Source organism: Podarcis gaigeae (genome assembly GCF_964106915.1).
Source record: "Podarcis gaigeae genome assembly, chromosome: 12".
NCBI lineage: Eukaryota > Metazoa > Chordata > Lepidosauria > Squamata > Lacertidae > Podarcis > Podarcis gaigeae.
In genome coordinates this window covers 34,211,204-34,226,935 of record NC_139688.1, presented here as the reverse complement: position 1 = coordinate 34,226,935, position 15,732 = coordinate 34,211,204, and the positions used below count along the sequence as shown (strand labels likewise).

General features: G+C 43.5%; 1 protein-coding gene across 2 annotated transcripts; it reads left to right on the top strand.

The window, feature by feature from the left end:
- The first annotated feature begins 10,815 nt into the window (after nucleotides 1-10,815).
- On the top strand, nucleotides 10,816-15,334 carry POLR1F (RNA polymerase I subunit F). 2 transcript variants are annotated; one of them, XM_083705394.1, is made up of 4 exons: nucleotides 10,816-11,226; nucleotides 12,004-12,145; nucleotides 13,189-13,397; nucleotides 13,945-15,334. In XM_083705394.1, the coding sequence occupies exons 1-4, from the start codon at nucleotides 10,988-10,990 to the stop codon at nucleotides 14,267-14,269; spliced, it is 915 nt and encodes a 304-aa protein (XP_083561520.1). In that variant the 5' UTR covers nucleotides 10,816-10,987; the 3' UTR covers nucleotides 14,270-15,334. The 2 variants fall into 2 exon arrangements, with proteins under 2 accessions (XP_083561520.1, XP_083561519.1); XM_083705393.1 differs by having other exon boundaries at nucleotides 10,947-11,226; nucleotides 13,942-15,334.
- Nucleotides 15,335-15,732: the final 398 nt, after the last annotated feature.

Below are 15,732 nucleotides of genomic sequence, written 5' to 3'. Positions count from 1 at the left end.
CAACCCACAATTCCCATCAACTGGTATTCAGAGGTATCCTGTGTCCAAAAGTAGAGGTAAAACATAGCCATTGTGGCTAGTAGCCATGGAGGGATTGGCTTGCAGATGAACTAACAAGTTAAACGTGTTAACACCAGTCCTAAAGGATCTTCACTGGCTCCCTGTACATTTCCGAGCACAATTCAAAGTGTTGGTACTGACCTTTAAAGCCCTAAACGTCCTCGGCCCAGTATACCTGAAAGAGCATCTCCACCCCCATCATCCAGCCCGGACACTGAGGTCCAGCACTGAGGGCCTTCTGGTGGTTCCCTCCCTGCGAGAAGTGAGGTTACAGAGGGCCTTCTCGGTAGTGGCACCCATCCTGTGGAACATCCTCCCATCAGATGTCAAGGAAATAAACAACTATCTGCCTTTTAGAAGACATCTGAAGGCAGCCCGGCTTAGGGAAGTTTTTAATGTTTGATGTTTTATTGCGTTTTTAATTTTTGTTGGGAGCCGCCCAGAGTGGCTAGGGAAACCCAGTCAAATGGGTGGCATTATCACAGTTCAGGGACACATTCCTGCCTGGCAAAAGCACCCAGAAAAACACAGATCAGGGGTGGTGAGAGGTGTGGGTTGGGGAGAATGCCAAGGGCTAGAAAGAAAGGCATGGAGGGCCGCACTTACTGTGCAACACTCAGGAGATCCATTGCATTCAATGTCACTAACTCCCAGGTAAGTGAGCACAGGATACATACAACCTTTGGCACATGTTTAGCTCTCACTCTGAAGTCAAAGGAACCTGGAAGTTATAATTTTGCATAGATTGTGATCATGCATGAACGACTACAAAGAGAGACAGAAAGAGTTTGAAAGAAATCCAAGTTATCTTGGCAAAATAATATTGAAATATTATATTTGTCTGAGTTTCTTTTTTTAAAATAGAAATCATTATTATATTACTCGGTACTTTGGAAGCTAAAGAAGAAATCCTATATTCACATACTTAAGGATTAAGCATCGTTGAACTTAATGGGACTTACTTCTGAGTTTACATGTAAAGAATTCTACTGTAAATCTCCCTAAAGACAGAGAAGAACTGAGAAGAAGAGAGTGCCCTTAGCAAGGCTTTGCTTCTATTTGTTTAAAGAAGTTGTTAAATGCTCTAACCAACCATTAATCCCATATTTATTGGTTAATAATGACCTCAGAAACCCACACGCCATTATTCCATTATTAGTAACAGCATACTCTGAGTAACTGCAGCCCTCAGGGAAAGCCGTTTTTTGTCTGTTTCTCATTCAAAATGTGCAAATGGTTCAACTGCGTATTTTGGCAACGTATTGCAGGAAATAATATATTATTTCAATACATTTTAATCTTTCCACCCACACAAAAACGTGCACACAAAAAACAAAACATGCACATTCTGTGTATCTATCTGTGATTATGACAAAATGTTGAGACTTAATCTAACAAAATGACTGTCAGAACCTAGTGTAACATAGTGGCTACAAATCTAGAAGCCTCCAGTTCAAATTTCCCCTTTGCCATGATCTCACTAGGAAGCCATAGGCAAGTCGCTCTCTCTGAGACTCAGCTCACACCCACACCGTACCTTTAAAGCACATGGCTTCCCTCAAGGAACCCTGGGAACTGTAGTTTGCTAGAGGTGCTTAGAACTGTAGCCAAGTGAGGGGTAAACTATAGCTCCCAGGAGGCATGTGCTTTAAAGGTATGGTGTGGATGTCACATCTGCAATCATTTTAATTGTGTGTGCATTACCTTCTAGGGTCGTTGTAAGGATTTAAACCAGCAGTTCTCAACCTGTGGGTCCCCAGATGTTGTTGGACTACAACTCCCATCATTCCTGAGCTCTGACCTTGCTAGCTAGGGGTGATGGGAGTTGTAGTCCAACAACATCTGGGGACCCACAGGTTGAGAAAGGCTGATTTAAACTAACAAATGGACATGAAGGACATTGGAACTCTTGAAATTGCTGTATGCTTTCCTGTGAGCCCTATTCATGCCTTTACTCGTGTGTAATGTAACGGCATTGCAGTTCATCCCTGATCTTTGCAAGTTGAGCCTGGAGGTCTGAGCAGCAAACCCCAGCAACAGGGATGCAATGTTGGTACCCTGATGTCAGGGACTAGGCAGATGGGGAGGACTGGCAGAGACCTCCACCTCAAAAGCTGTCCAGGCAGGAGAAAGATGGCGATAGTATGCAGAAGTGGAGGAAGGGGTGAGTGGTGGGTACAGCCGCCCGGGGTGTCACCACTGAGGGGGGTGACAAAATGCCGGGTGGCACTCACCACGGGGCCTGCAGCGCACCAGAGCCATGCATCACTCCTGGGAGAGACACAATGGCTTGGGCACGTGCAGGCTCCATGCTGCCTCCCCCCCCCAGCTGTAGGGCAGCTGAGTGGGAGGCAGGCAGACTCCGGAGGCCCCACGGTGTGCCTCGCCCCTATGGATGGCTCACCCCACCCTCGCCCAGCCCCTATGGGAAGCTCGCCCCATCCCTGGGTGCCCGAGCGGTTTCCTCTGCCGCTGATAGTATGGACCCAGATTTGTGGTGGCGGCAAACAGAGCACACTCCAGAAGAAGAAGAAGCAAAGAGCTGGGGAATAATGGAGGATGAGAAACATGGGCAAGCTAACAGATTTTTTCGTCTTGAACAGAGACAGGACTCAGAAGTGGGAGATAGAGCACAGCATAACAATGGACATTACATCACTTGAAAGCCTGGTAGAACCTCCTCCTTCTCCAAGAACCAGACCATCCCTTCCTATCTCACAGCAGATGGCCAAACAGAGACAGAAAGATTTGTTGCTGGGCCCCGTAGGCAGTAAGGAGGGATTTGGAAGCTAGGAAGTGTGCAAGGGGGATGGAGAGGGCACTCAGAGCTAGACCGAGGGGAACATAATCCATGGTCTCTCTGTGTATTCTGTTGATTTAAATAAAATAACTAGCAGGACTTCCGGGAGATTATGGTGCCGGGTCAAGTCTCCACTGAGTCTCTGCTGTGTGAGTAGGAGCCCTAATTATCAAATTACTCTGATAAAAAGGCTCAACCTATGAAAATAACTGCCAACTTTTATCAGTAAAAGACTCTGGGAGCTGTCAGGTGGACATTCAAATCTCCCCTCCCTTTTGAAGCTACTTAAATCAACTTTGAATTCCCCCCTTGCAAAGCCCTTAAAACTGTGGGCTGAATAAAGAAGCCCTATTTATATCCGAGTCCGAGCATGGTACTTACAAGACAATGTAAGACAAAGAACTAGGGATTTCACCCACAACTCCCCCAAAGAAAAAAACAGGCTAAAATTTCAACCTACTTTCAACCCAAGGCTAATGAAGCAAACAATCCAGGAAACCTCCATTCTCATGAGTGGTCTGTTGACCACACCTGGATTGGAAGGGAGGAAAAAAAATAATGACGGAGGTGAGGGAGTGGACCTGGCAACTGAACTAAAACAAGTTGAACTAGCCAAAGAGGGACCTGAAGCAAATCTGGAACAGGAGCTATTCCTGGAAAACCTAGAAGCCAGGTTAAACGAGCCTCCCCTACCCTCCCTATCAGGAGAGACCCCCTTGTACAGCCTTGCATTTGTTGCTACATGTGAATGTGCATAAATATTGAGGCTACGGGGACTCATAAACAGCAAACTGGATTTTACAAGCAGAGTGCAACACCATGAAAACAGGATGCATACCCCAACCAGATTAGCAAATTCAACAGCGACCCTAAACAGGCAGCTAACTTGAATAATCGGAGGAAGCTTCTCCTCTGCAATGTATCACCTGGGAATATCTTTGGGCAGGGAGGAGGCTAGGTGGAGCTGGTGCGCTCATGTGCCCTCTCCCCTCCTCGCATGTTGACTTAAACTCCACCAGAGGCGCCAGTTTCTCAAGATGATTGAGGGGGGTCTGATGCAATGTCCTGACATCACACACACGTTGCGAGGAGCCAGGGGCAAGGCCAAATGCCATCTGAACACTGAGGGGTCCTGACCCCCTAAAAAACATTGGTGTGGGTGGGTGGGTGGGTGAAAGTGCTTCAGCCCCTAGGAGCTGGCACCTATGAAATCTGTTCGTGGACCAACATCTCCATTTTATGTAGACCAAATTCTGGTTTGTTCATGCTCACCTCAAGATGTGAAGGCCTGGGGTGGAATGGGAAAAAAGGAGGATGGCCAATTCCCCCCCAATCTTTCTGATTTCCCCCCAATTTGTTTCCAAAAAGATGGCCGGTAGGAACATGGGCATAGCCAGGATTTATGTCTGGGAATAAGGATGTAAGTTTGGAGAGCAGAACCGAGCCATCTGCGACAATATTTGGTCAGTTAGTAAAGTATTTCTATTTATTGACTTGATTTAGGGAGGCAACTGCCCTCTCTGCCTCCCTGGCTATGCCCATGGGTGGGAATGGGAGGGAATGCCTCCCCCAATTTTCCAGGTTTCCCCCAAGACACACCTCAGCTCTCATCTGCATCAGAACAAGTTTGTGGAAACCAGAGAAAGGACGCAGGGTATATATGGAGTCTGTTATTTGATCCATCTAGCCCAGGATTATTTACATGGATGGGCAGTGATTTGAGACAGGGGACTTTCTCTGTTCTGTCTGGAGATGCCAGGGCTTGCAAGCAGAGAAGATGCCCTACCACTGAGCCAGTGCCCTTCGCAGACCATGATTCTCACAGTGAGCATGCCTGAGTCCAAATCCCCAGATGACCTCTCCCAGTGGTTTTCATGTTCAAGAACACAGTGGACAAGATGGAACCCTGAGGCATAACACGGATGAAAGGCCACTGAGAAACATGGAAGAAGCCATTGGGAGAGGTTCAAGCCTCCAACCAGCTGAAATCAACAGAACTTAAAAGTGCTTAATTTTGCTTGGAGCAGCCCATTATTTTGCACGTACTAACGAATTTAATTCGTTTTTCATTTGGATACACATGAAAGACGTGTGTGATTGATTCCACATTGAAAACAGATTGTAGTCACAGCAACGGTGAAGCAACCATCTTCTCAAATGGCTTGAATGTTATAGCTTGGTAAAAAAGAAAGAAGAAAGAGAAATATCTAGTCTTCAGAGCATTTGCTTCAACATTCTTACAAATACGTGGGCTAACAACTAAGGCTAAATTTCTGCTACAATTCTCAGATACTCCATGTTTCTTGTGCTTTTCTTTTCTTTTCTTTTTTTAAACCCATAAAAAATACATCATTGACTTTTGACATCTTGGGATTTCACTGTATTTTTCACATGTGGGTGGATGAATAGGATGGTAAATAGTCAAACCCGTTACACTGAGAACCTAAAGAGCTGCCAAGTTAAATCTTAAGCTGAGTGGGAAGGAGGGGAAGAGAAGAAGCCTTCAAAACAACACTGAGGTTAACGCAACACTGAAGCACACACCAGCGGATTCTCAGCAGGGCTTTTCCATTCCTTCAGGGCTAAAGAGGCTTCAGTTTTCCCTACAAGTCTGAAATAAAAAAAAATGGAGAAGAACTAGAGGAGGATAAATGGAGCCTGGCTGAGTTCACAAAATATTGGCTCTGGCATTGCAAATGTTTGACTCAGAAGTTCAACCCAGAGAAACTTTGCAGCATAAGCATATACAGTACAGAGCCTTGTTCAGACCTAAATCTTTAAGCGGGCACCAAGAAGAAAAGGAGAGTTACCAGCAGTCAGCGGTTTTACTCAGTGCAAGGGGAGAAAAAAGAGATGCAATAAACCCTCTTGGCCCAGATCATGCCACTTTCATTGCGGTGCATTATTCGTAGTCATCACAAGCCGATTCCAAAAAGGTTTCCACTGATATGATTATAAGGAGTTGACTGGTGTGATTTACAAGACGCTAAAATAAGCTTACTTAAGAATCACTTAAGCTGATTCAGTTGCCTCTGACTGAAGAGAACTGAGTTAAATGTTAATGGACGCATTCACAGTAACAACAACAACAACAACAACAGCAACAACTTATTATTATTTATACCCCGCCCATCTGACTGGGTTTCCTCAGCCACTCTGGACGGCTCCCAACAGAATATGAAAGACATAATAAAACATCAAACATCCCTAAACAGGGTTGCCTTCAGATGTCTTCTAAAAGTCAGTTAGTTGCTTATTTCCTTGACATCTGATGGAATGGCGTTCCACAAGGCGGGCGCCACTACCGAGAAGGCCCTCTGCCTGGTTCCCTGTAACCTCATTTCTCGCAGTGAGGCCCTCAGTGTCTGAGCTGAACGATGGGGGTGAACCAGCTGAACCAGAAGGCCCTCAGTGTCTGAGCTGAACGATGGGAGTGGCGACACTCCTTCAGGTATCCTGGGCTGAGGCCATTTAGAGCTTTAAAGGTCAGCACCAACACTTGGAATTGTGCTCGGAAACATACTGAAAGCCAACGTAGGTCTTTCAGGACCAGTGTTATATGGTCTCGGCGGCCACTCCCAGTCACCAGTCTAGCTGCCGCATTCTGGATTAATTGTAGTTTCTGGGTCACCTTCAAAGGTAGCCCCACACAGAGCACATTACAGTAGTCCAAGCAGGAAATAACTGTGCATGCTCCTGCGCATGTCTGTGCAGAACTAAGCACTGTTGAGCTTAATGGGACTTACTCCCAAGTATGCACGTGCAGCAGGGATGGGGGAGTTATGGCCTGCCGGATGTTGCTGCACATCAGCTCCCATCATCCCTGGCCATGGACCCTACTTTCTGGAGCTGATGGGAGCTGGAGTCCATCAACATATCCCCCAGGTATAGGATTGCAACCCTTAAGACGTTATTCATTTGTCTGCCTGATTTTCATCCTTAAAGTTGTCCCCCAACATTGATGCCCGTTAGTTGCTCAACTGAATGGATATTTCATCACTGTATATATCTTTAAGTTACACTTCAGTTTCACTTATGTAAGAGTTATGCAACTGATGTTGAGTCTAATACCCTGAACTACCCAGAGTAAGTAGTGTGAAAACCAGAGGCCTTTTCTCTGTGAAATTAAGTGGTTGAAAAGATGAACTGAATGGGTCTAACCTAGTTTTCTAGAGCTGCCTTTGCAGTGCCTCTTCTCCTCTGCTTGAGCAAAATGTATTGCTTGCTCTCTTATAATCTCCTCCCTTGAAGGTATTAGGAAAACTGCAATTGACAGAAAGATGTTCCCATATCTGATTTGGAATAAACTTCTCTTTGTCTTTGCATTTGTAAGGCGGATCAGGAAGTGTGAGAAATCTCAAGAGGTCTCTAGCTGGTTTAATGGCGCAATGGAATAATCTCGCTTGCTCTGTATCCCAGTAACTATGTTTTGGGCTCAAAGCAAAGTCATGGATAATTGACACTGCCAAAGGAAATTTAAACAGCTAATTCAAATATTCTAAAATCATAAGCGAGAATGTTAAATGATCTGCAAGTTCACTCCAGGGATTAGTTTCAGTCCTTGGCCCTGTGACATCTGAATAGTGACTATACGTGTGTGTGTGTGTGTGTGTGTGTGTGTGTGTATCCCCTCAGGGTACAGTTGTTTGACAGTTTAGGAGAGCAGTAGGAAACTGCTGGCCTTCCAGATGTTGTTAGACTGCAGCTCTCATTGGCCATGCTGGCTGGACTGGGGCTGATGGGAGTTGGAGTCAATCAAAATTTGGAGGCCACAGTTTCCCCATCCCTGTTCCAAGAGGCAAATATATTCATCTTCTTAGCAGTACAATGCAAACTTTGCATAGGTAGCTGCTGACAGCATCTGTATCCATTCCTAAATATCTTCGAGCCCAATGCTGACTAAATCAAGTTCAGCTCAGCTCAGTATGGTGCAGACAAATCCTAAATCAAGAATTACTTTTAAATAAATGTGCACAGCATTTATATTGATACTGGCCAACTCCCTGCCTCTACACGTTCTCTTGCACAGCATTTAATCATCTCTAAGATTCCTGAATAATGATCATATCACAATAATTGCTGTAACTCAAATTTTAATGTGGCATTTTCCTACCATCCACCATATCAAGGGGGGAAATTGGGACACACATCTTCCAGAGCTATGCTCCTGCCTGAGTAACGTGACGCATGCGTAATTGTGCCCCTGAAATATGTGCGGGGGTGTGTGTTAAGGCATCCCCCCTAAGGCATCTCCTTCAGCAGTAGAAGAATCTTCTTTACTTGGGCATGCTGCCCACGCAAGGTGGAAACCTGGGAGACCAGCAGTAATCAATTGGATTTATTTTTATGCATGTGTTACAATCTGACCGCAAGTCTGATTAGTAGAATTACCTTAGGACAGTTGTTGAAAGTCCTGAATCAATTACAAACATATTGAGAAAACCAATCTTCAGGTTACAAAATACAGTGGCACCTTGGGTTACAGACGCTTCAGGTTACAGACTCCGCTAACCCTGAAATAGTACCTCTGGTTAAGAACTTTGCTTCAGGATGAGAACAGAAATCGCACAACGACGGTGCAGTGGCAGCGGGAGGCCCCATTAGCTAAAGTGGTACCTCAGGTTAAGAACAGTTTCAGGTTAAGAACGGACCTCCAGAATGAATTAAATTCTTAACCCGAGGTACCACTGTACATCTTTGGCCATGTTTATGTACGCAATATTTTAGCTACCTTTGATTTCAGAAAGTGACTTAAATGTAGGGGTGGATTGTATCTCTGATTTCATAGTATTTAAAGACCCTCTACCAAAAAAGATTTAAAAATGATTGTCAGAAGCAGAGATATTCCTTGAATATCTGCCATCCTTGAATATCTGCCATATAACTGCCATCACCGTTCAAATGCTACCGTGAAGAACAAGAAGGAAATGTGAGATAACCACTGTCGTGTTACCTTTACCATTTCCTATGAAAGAGTTTCCATCACAGTTAAGACTGCAGCACTGAGCACTGCAAAAGCTATAGGAACAAGTTCAGGTTCAGATTTCAGCAATATTTTGCAGAATATTATTCTTCAGCCTTTTGATGCTAAATGATGGGGAAAGCTTCTATTGATTTCAGAGGGGTTAAAAACAGAATTTGCAAAAAGCAATTCGAGGCTCAATTGTGCCATCTGGCGACTCCTTCCTAAACTACATTCCTTTTATCATTGTTGATTTTTCTTTTGTATGTACTCACCCTCTCCACAAAGACATAGAGAAGTTGACAATATGGTGTGGGGTTTTTTTGGGGGGGGGAGATTAAAAATTCAGATGTACAAATCGTGCTAACATTTACAAAAAGGGCTAGATCTAATTATTACTATTAGCTGCCCCCCCAAAGAAATAAGGCTCAAGTGACTTACACAAAAAGCAATGCACTTAAACGTCTTGCAGTACATACTTCAAATAATGTGCAAGTTCAGATTTAGCCAAAAGAGATGGAAACTTCAGAACTGAAGAGGAGCATCTTTTATTATTCTTTCATGCAAGCAATTGGTGGTATTCTACTAAGTTTTACTCAGAATGGACCCACTGAAATAGTGTATGTTTAGCCTGGAAAAGAGGAGAGTGAGAGGAGATATGATAACCCTCTTTAAGTATCTCAAGCTTGTTTTCTCCTGCTCTGGAGGGTAGGACTCACAACAATGACTTCAAGTTACAAGAAAGAGGATTCCGACTAAACATACAGAAAAATTTTCAGACAGTGAGAACCGTTCAACAGTGGAATTGTCTCCCTTGAGAGGTTGTGGACTCTCCTTCCTTGCGAAGTTTTTAAGCAGAGGTTGGATGGTCATCTGTCATGGATACTTTAGCTGAGATTCCTGCATTGCAGGGGATTGGACTAGATGACCCTTGGGATCCATTCCAACTCTAAAATTTTGGTTCTTATCTAATCTTCTTTTACATCAGTAACAAGAGATGCTTTTGATTCTTCCCTGCAAGGATTCATTGAGTGTGTAGTGCTTTCATCTGAATGGAAAACAAAAAGATATTGGTATGACTTTCCATATGACACTGCTGAAGACAAAGGACTTTAATTTCACTTGCAAGGCCGCCTAATTCTTCTAGTCTCTAACTTAACTTTGATTTAATCCCACCATTTTTCTTACAAGTAGGCAGTGTGGCTATGTGAGCAACAGAAATGAACATCCCCACCAACCATATATCATTATTAGGTAGGTAGGTACTATCCTTCTGTGTTTGGCTGTTCCAGGGTTTTCACATTTCTGAAAACTCTGCTGTATTACATTTTGTGAGGGCAAACCAGATCTCTAGGAATCCTAACCAGGATTCCGTTCTGCCACCAAGCCCCACACTTCGACCTATATTCGTACTACACACATGCAGTCCATGCCACTGTGAAAATAGGGTGCTTTTCGTTGGCAGTGTATTATTTGAGGAAGAAATTCCCTACGTGTTAATACGACAGAAAAAGCAGTAAGAAAACTAATCGGTGCTCCCAGTCGTAGGAGACACTTAGATTCCGCCCCCCTTTTTCTTCTTCTTCTTCTTTTTGCTCAAGTTAAAGAACTGTGTGGTTGTAACTACAATTTGCTACGCAAAATTATATATAGACATAAAAACAAAGCACAATTTCAGGGCAGCCAATGCAGCTACTAACAAATATTATAACAAAAAAATAGTATCAGAGAGATCACGATCGCGCATTCAGAAAATCCAGAAAGTGAATTATGTAAACTCAAATAACAGGCGCACGTGATGCCCAAAAGCAAAGCAAAACGACCTTAGCGGCTCACGGTGAAACATAAACAACTGGGGAGCAAGCATTGGCTAATCATTAGCATGTGGGAGGAGCTGCCAGCTGGGCTGATGACGTTATAGGCTGACGGGCTTAGCCGGCGAGCCAACCGTTTTCCAAGCTCTTGCCTTAAAAAAAGAAAGAACGCGCATTCCAAAAGACCCGGATGCGAGAGGCCACACCTGAGATGGCTGCCAAACTATCACCGGAAACAGAAGAGGAGTCATTTCCTCCCCGCCGTCTCTTCCTCTCGGCGCGCCATTCGAGGCGAGTCGCGAAGACGTCATCGCTGAGCGACAGCGAGAAGACGTTGCCTCGTGTAGCACCATGGAGGAGGCTGAGGAGAAGCCTTCGGCTGCCGTAGCGGCTCCCCCGGCGCCCGCCCTGCCGCCCTGCGTGGAGCTGCCTTCCTTCGAGGCGGCCCGGGCGCTGACGGAGAGCCGCTACTCGTGCCTGGTGGTGACTCCGCAGCGGAGGCACGTCGCCCTGCCGCCGCGCTTCCTGCACCGCAAGAGGACGGGGATCCGCGCGCAGCTGGACGCCGAGCTGCGCCGCTTCTCGGAGAGGTAGCGAGGGGATGCGGAGCTCCGTGGGGTGGGGGTGGGGAGGCCGGAGGGACGCCCTGCGCAGCCTCCGCCGCTTCTTCACACGGCGCGCGGTCGGGGCTTGAAAGAGGGTGGATGAAGCAAACTCCCGGAGGATAAAGGCTTTGATCTGCGGATCGAAAGTGGGGAGAGCCCCGTGGCAGCCAAGAACATTAAGCGAAGCCTGCGCTGGATCAGGCCAGTGGCCCCTCTAGTCCGGCATTCTACCAGTTGCACGTGGGAAACCTGCACAAGGGCTTATTTTCCCCCAGGGGCAGATCTACTACGAAACTAATAAAGCTTAAGCTTCAGGGCCATTGATCCCAGGGGGGCTCTAGAAGTGATTCAGTCCACATTGGGTTGGTGTTTTTTTTAAGGGTCTAGTAGACGCAACTTAAGTCTGGTGGCTCAAACTGATTAATTTGTTGTTGTATATAGGACCTACATTTTGGGCTCCCCCAAACGTGAACTGTGACGAGAGCCCCTTGAATTACATTCTTCCTTATAATTGGTATAGGCATTTGTATCCTACCTTTCCACTTTTGAAATGGGAAGTATATGTGGCAGCTTCCACATAAATTGTATCTCTAGAAGATTTTACTACTTCCACTTGCTTGTTCAGGGTAATACTAGGAAGATGTACTTGAACAATCTTGGTTGCAGCTGACATTGGATATATTCCAGCCTTAAAACCATTCATAGTTCTTAGTTCCTCTCCTTGATATGTGTCATTACCCAGTGGCTTCTTTTATCTTGCAGCTTTCAAGGTGTTCCTGTGGCTTATGATGATATTAAAATAACAAAGGAAGTGGGAGATATAATTGATGACATTGGAGCTGTCCATCTGGACATTGAAGCAGATTTTGTCGTGTTCCAGCCTAAGGAAGGGAAAAAACTTGTGGTATGTAAATAAATGCTTCTTTTTTACCATTGCTTTTAATGCTTAAAGCAGGACCTTTGTATCATCTTTCTGGTACATGGTACAAAGTATTCTGTGGGAAATCTTAACACAAAGTACTTGAGTTGACTTGTTACAGTGCTCCAGGGTGTAATTACCATTTACAGCCTGATTGCATGCAGTATTCTGCATGTTGGTCCACTGAAATTAATGGTTTTAGATGTGCCTAAATGCAAAACCTGTGGTCTTCTTTTTTGTTGTTGTATATGTGTGCGAGAGTGTGGTGCTCTTTAATTGCTTTCTAGTAATAACTAGTATTGCAGCAGTGCCAACAACTGCAGGTGCATGGTGTGTGTGTGTGTGTGTGTGTGTGTGAGAGAGAGAGAGAGAGAGAGAGAGGGAATTATTTGTAAACAAGATATTAAAAATGCTCTTGAAGCTTTTCACAAGCATCAGATGGACATAGGGCTTCAGAAATGTCACACATCAAGCTCTTGGATGCTTTAATAAAAATTAGATTTCTAAGACCTTGCCAATTCAGCTGTTATAGCAACAGTATTTAAGGTATCTGCAATGTATGTCAACTGAGCAGACACAGGATAAGGTTCTGAAAATCCGAAAGGATAACTGAGTTCCTAAAAATAGCAAGGATATATGTTTCTGTTTGTATTTAATTTTCCTAGTGTTTTAGCATACACGAAAGTTCCATACCCGCTTTTTGTAGCTGTTATACAAGGAGCTTTTCTTCAAACGTATGCAGTGCTACTAAAGATTGGGCCATATCCTTTGGTGAGCATTAAACCTAACACATATACCCCACCTTAAGTGTTCAAGTCAATCATTATAACGTGCATTGGCAGACTAAATCTTCTTTGCACACCTGTGATACTGATCTCTGCTTTAAGATAGTGATGATGTCTCTTAATATCTTATTGTATTGTCCATATTGAACATAGAAGAGACTAGTAAGAGAAACAACTGCTTGCATTTGTGAGAAATTAGAGGCTACATAGCATATCTCTTTAAATTTGTCTGTCTATTTCCAGGGTACAATCAATAAAATGGCACCTAGTCACATAGGCTGTCTGGTACATGGCTGTTTCAATGCTTCCATCCCCAAACCTGATCACATGTCAACCGATGAATGGAAAGACCTTGGCTTCCAAATAGGCAACAGACTGATATTTAAAGTATTGTGTTTTGATTCAGATGCTGCTGGAGTGTTCTGCATCAAAGGAAAACTCTGTAGAAAGAGGTACAGTAATGTGTCTTTTTGCAAAGTACTTCAGAAGAATGTTTACTTCCAGCATATAAGGGAGCAAAATCTTCTCAGAGTGATCACATGTTGAATTTAGTTGGAGAACAGATTTGGATGAAATATCAGAAGTTGAAAGATGTGAAGATGAGGGTGGGAAATAGTTTCTCTTCCACAATTCCGTGTGTTGTTGGAGCTTCACCTATATTTAGACTGAAGAGTAATGCCTGTCTTGTTAGCAAGGATAATACTGAAAGTGAAGGTTGTAAAGTATACTCAGGTTTTGATGAGCTCCGCTGTATTTGACTGCACTTTAAATTTAGTGAGCTGGTGCGGGCGGGGATTGACCTTTGCATGAAAAGTAAGAAAATGTCAGACAGTATGGGAAGGAAACCCAGTCAAATTGAAAATAGAATAGAATAAGAAATAGAATAAACAGCTTTAATTCTGAGGGCTAATAATGGTAGCTTCTCTTATTCTCATATATGATATTATATCCTTTGAAAGCTCATCTACTGCTCCCCTTTCACTTTTTTTTCCAAAGCAGCATTGGAGAAGAGTTCAAGGAAAAGCACAAGGGAAAACATGAAAAGCCCCATGATGTGCAGAATGGCACAGAGGAGATGGAGATGGACATAGCGACAGCTGGTGTTGAAGAGATGAGAAGCAACGATGGGGATAATGGAATATTTGATATGCCAGATCAAGGGAATGGTCAACACAGAGCAGACCTGGGACTGCATGCAAGTGACTCAAGTGGCTACCATAGTGATCACAGCAAATCTAAGAAAAAGAAGAGAAAACTTGGCGAGGAAGAAGATGTACTTCCTGGATTATTAAATCCCAAAGCTAAAAAGAAGAAAAAGCAATGAGAAATAGTATGGATAATACCAAGTGCCTTAACCTGAACCTAGAACTCTTCCATCAGGTGTAGTTGGAGAAGGAGTGCTGTTGTAGATTATCTACACTCACAGGAAAGATGAATAAAATAATATGAAACAATATAAGAAAAGAACTTAGGTTTTTAGCTGCCAAAGACTGTATTTTATGAAATCCATTACCAACAAACAAACTAAAAATCCAGTCCTCCCTCTTATTATTACCTATCTTTTCTTCTGCCTGCTGGCACAGACAGGGAGGAATGGGAACTGAAACCCATGAATATCTAGAGGGTTGCTTCTTGAATGCTGCAAGTATGTATGGATTGTGTTTGATCCAGTCAGCACTAAGACCCACAAATACAAAAATATACTTTTAATGCACATAAATACAATGAACAATAATGGAACAGTGGTTCCATTTTCACCATTAAGTCTTTTTCAGACTTGTCCCAATTAGTCATTGGGAAAGGTTTTCTCAACAATTTGGAGAATGTGCTCCAATAATTCTTAAGATCCAGGGATTGATAACTTCTCAGTTAAAATTTTTCTTTTGCTGAGATGCTGTTCTCCTGAGATACAGATTGGATTGGGGGGGGGGGGGAGACAAAAATTGGTCATTTGCCCTGTCTTCCCAGGACAAGTTGGGAATATTGTACTATGTTTAGACTGAAGGCTGTCAGAAACCACCTTTGCCTTGACATCCCCAGAGCAGTCAGTATTCTTTCAAGTATTATGAAGAATTTTGGGGAGTCATGCTTTATCCTTCTTCTCAAAATAAAAGAACTTAGGGAGAAATTTCTGCTGAACATCCATAACTTATATTTTAATGGACTAAATCTGGCATTTAGTTACATCTAGAAATTGAAGTCTCTAAAACATGTCTCTTAATGATTTGTGATGAATAACTATTTTTATAAATTTACAAAGGTGATGTAATGCCTGGAGTCTTTTTGGTGTGATTTGTTTTTGTTTACAGCTGGAGACCCGTCATGGTATCTGTTTTTCAGGGAATAAATGCAGTCAAAAAGCAAATAAACAGAATATTCTTTTTTAAAACTCTTGCAGCAGTTGGGATTACAAGCTTAAAATTGGGGTAAATTTTAAATAAATTGCTTTTACAGATAGAGAGGTGAAACTGACTGACAGCAGTTTTACTCAGCTAATCAAATTGGGGACAAGCTTGTGCTGTCTCTCAAGTTCTCCATTCCTGTGGTCTGTATTGATTTGGTCTACTGCTAATGCAAAGAACCAAGTGACAGCAACTAGCTGTGCTGACGAGTCCTCCAGATAATTGCCCCCCCCCCCTAATCCCTGAAATTGGGTTGGGGTTTGTTGGTACAAGGAGACTTAGAGAAGGCCTTTGTGAAAACTGCAAGATGTCTGAGCAAAAAGTGGGACCTTTACATTTATGAAACTGTTATCTTGTGCAATACATTAAAAAAATACTCTTAGCA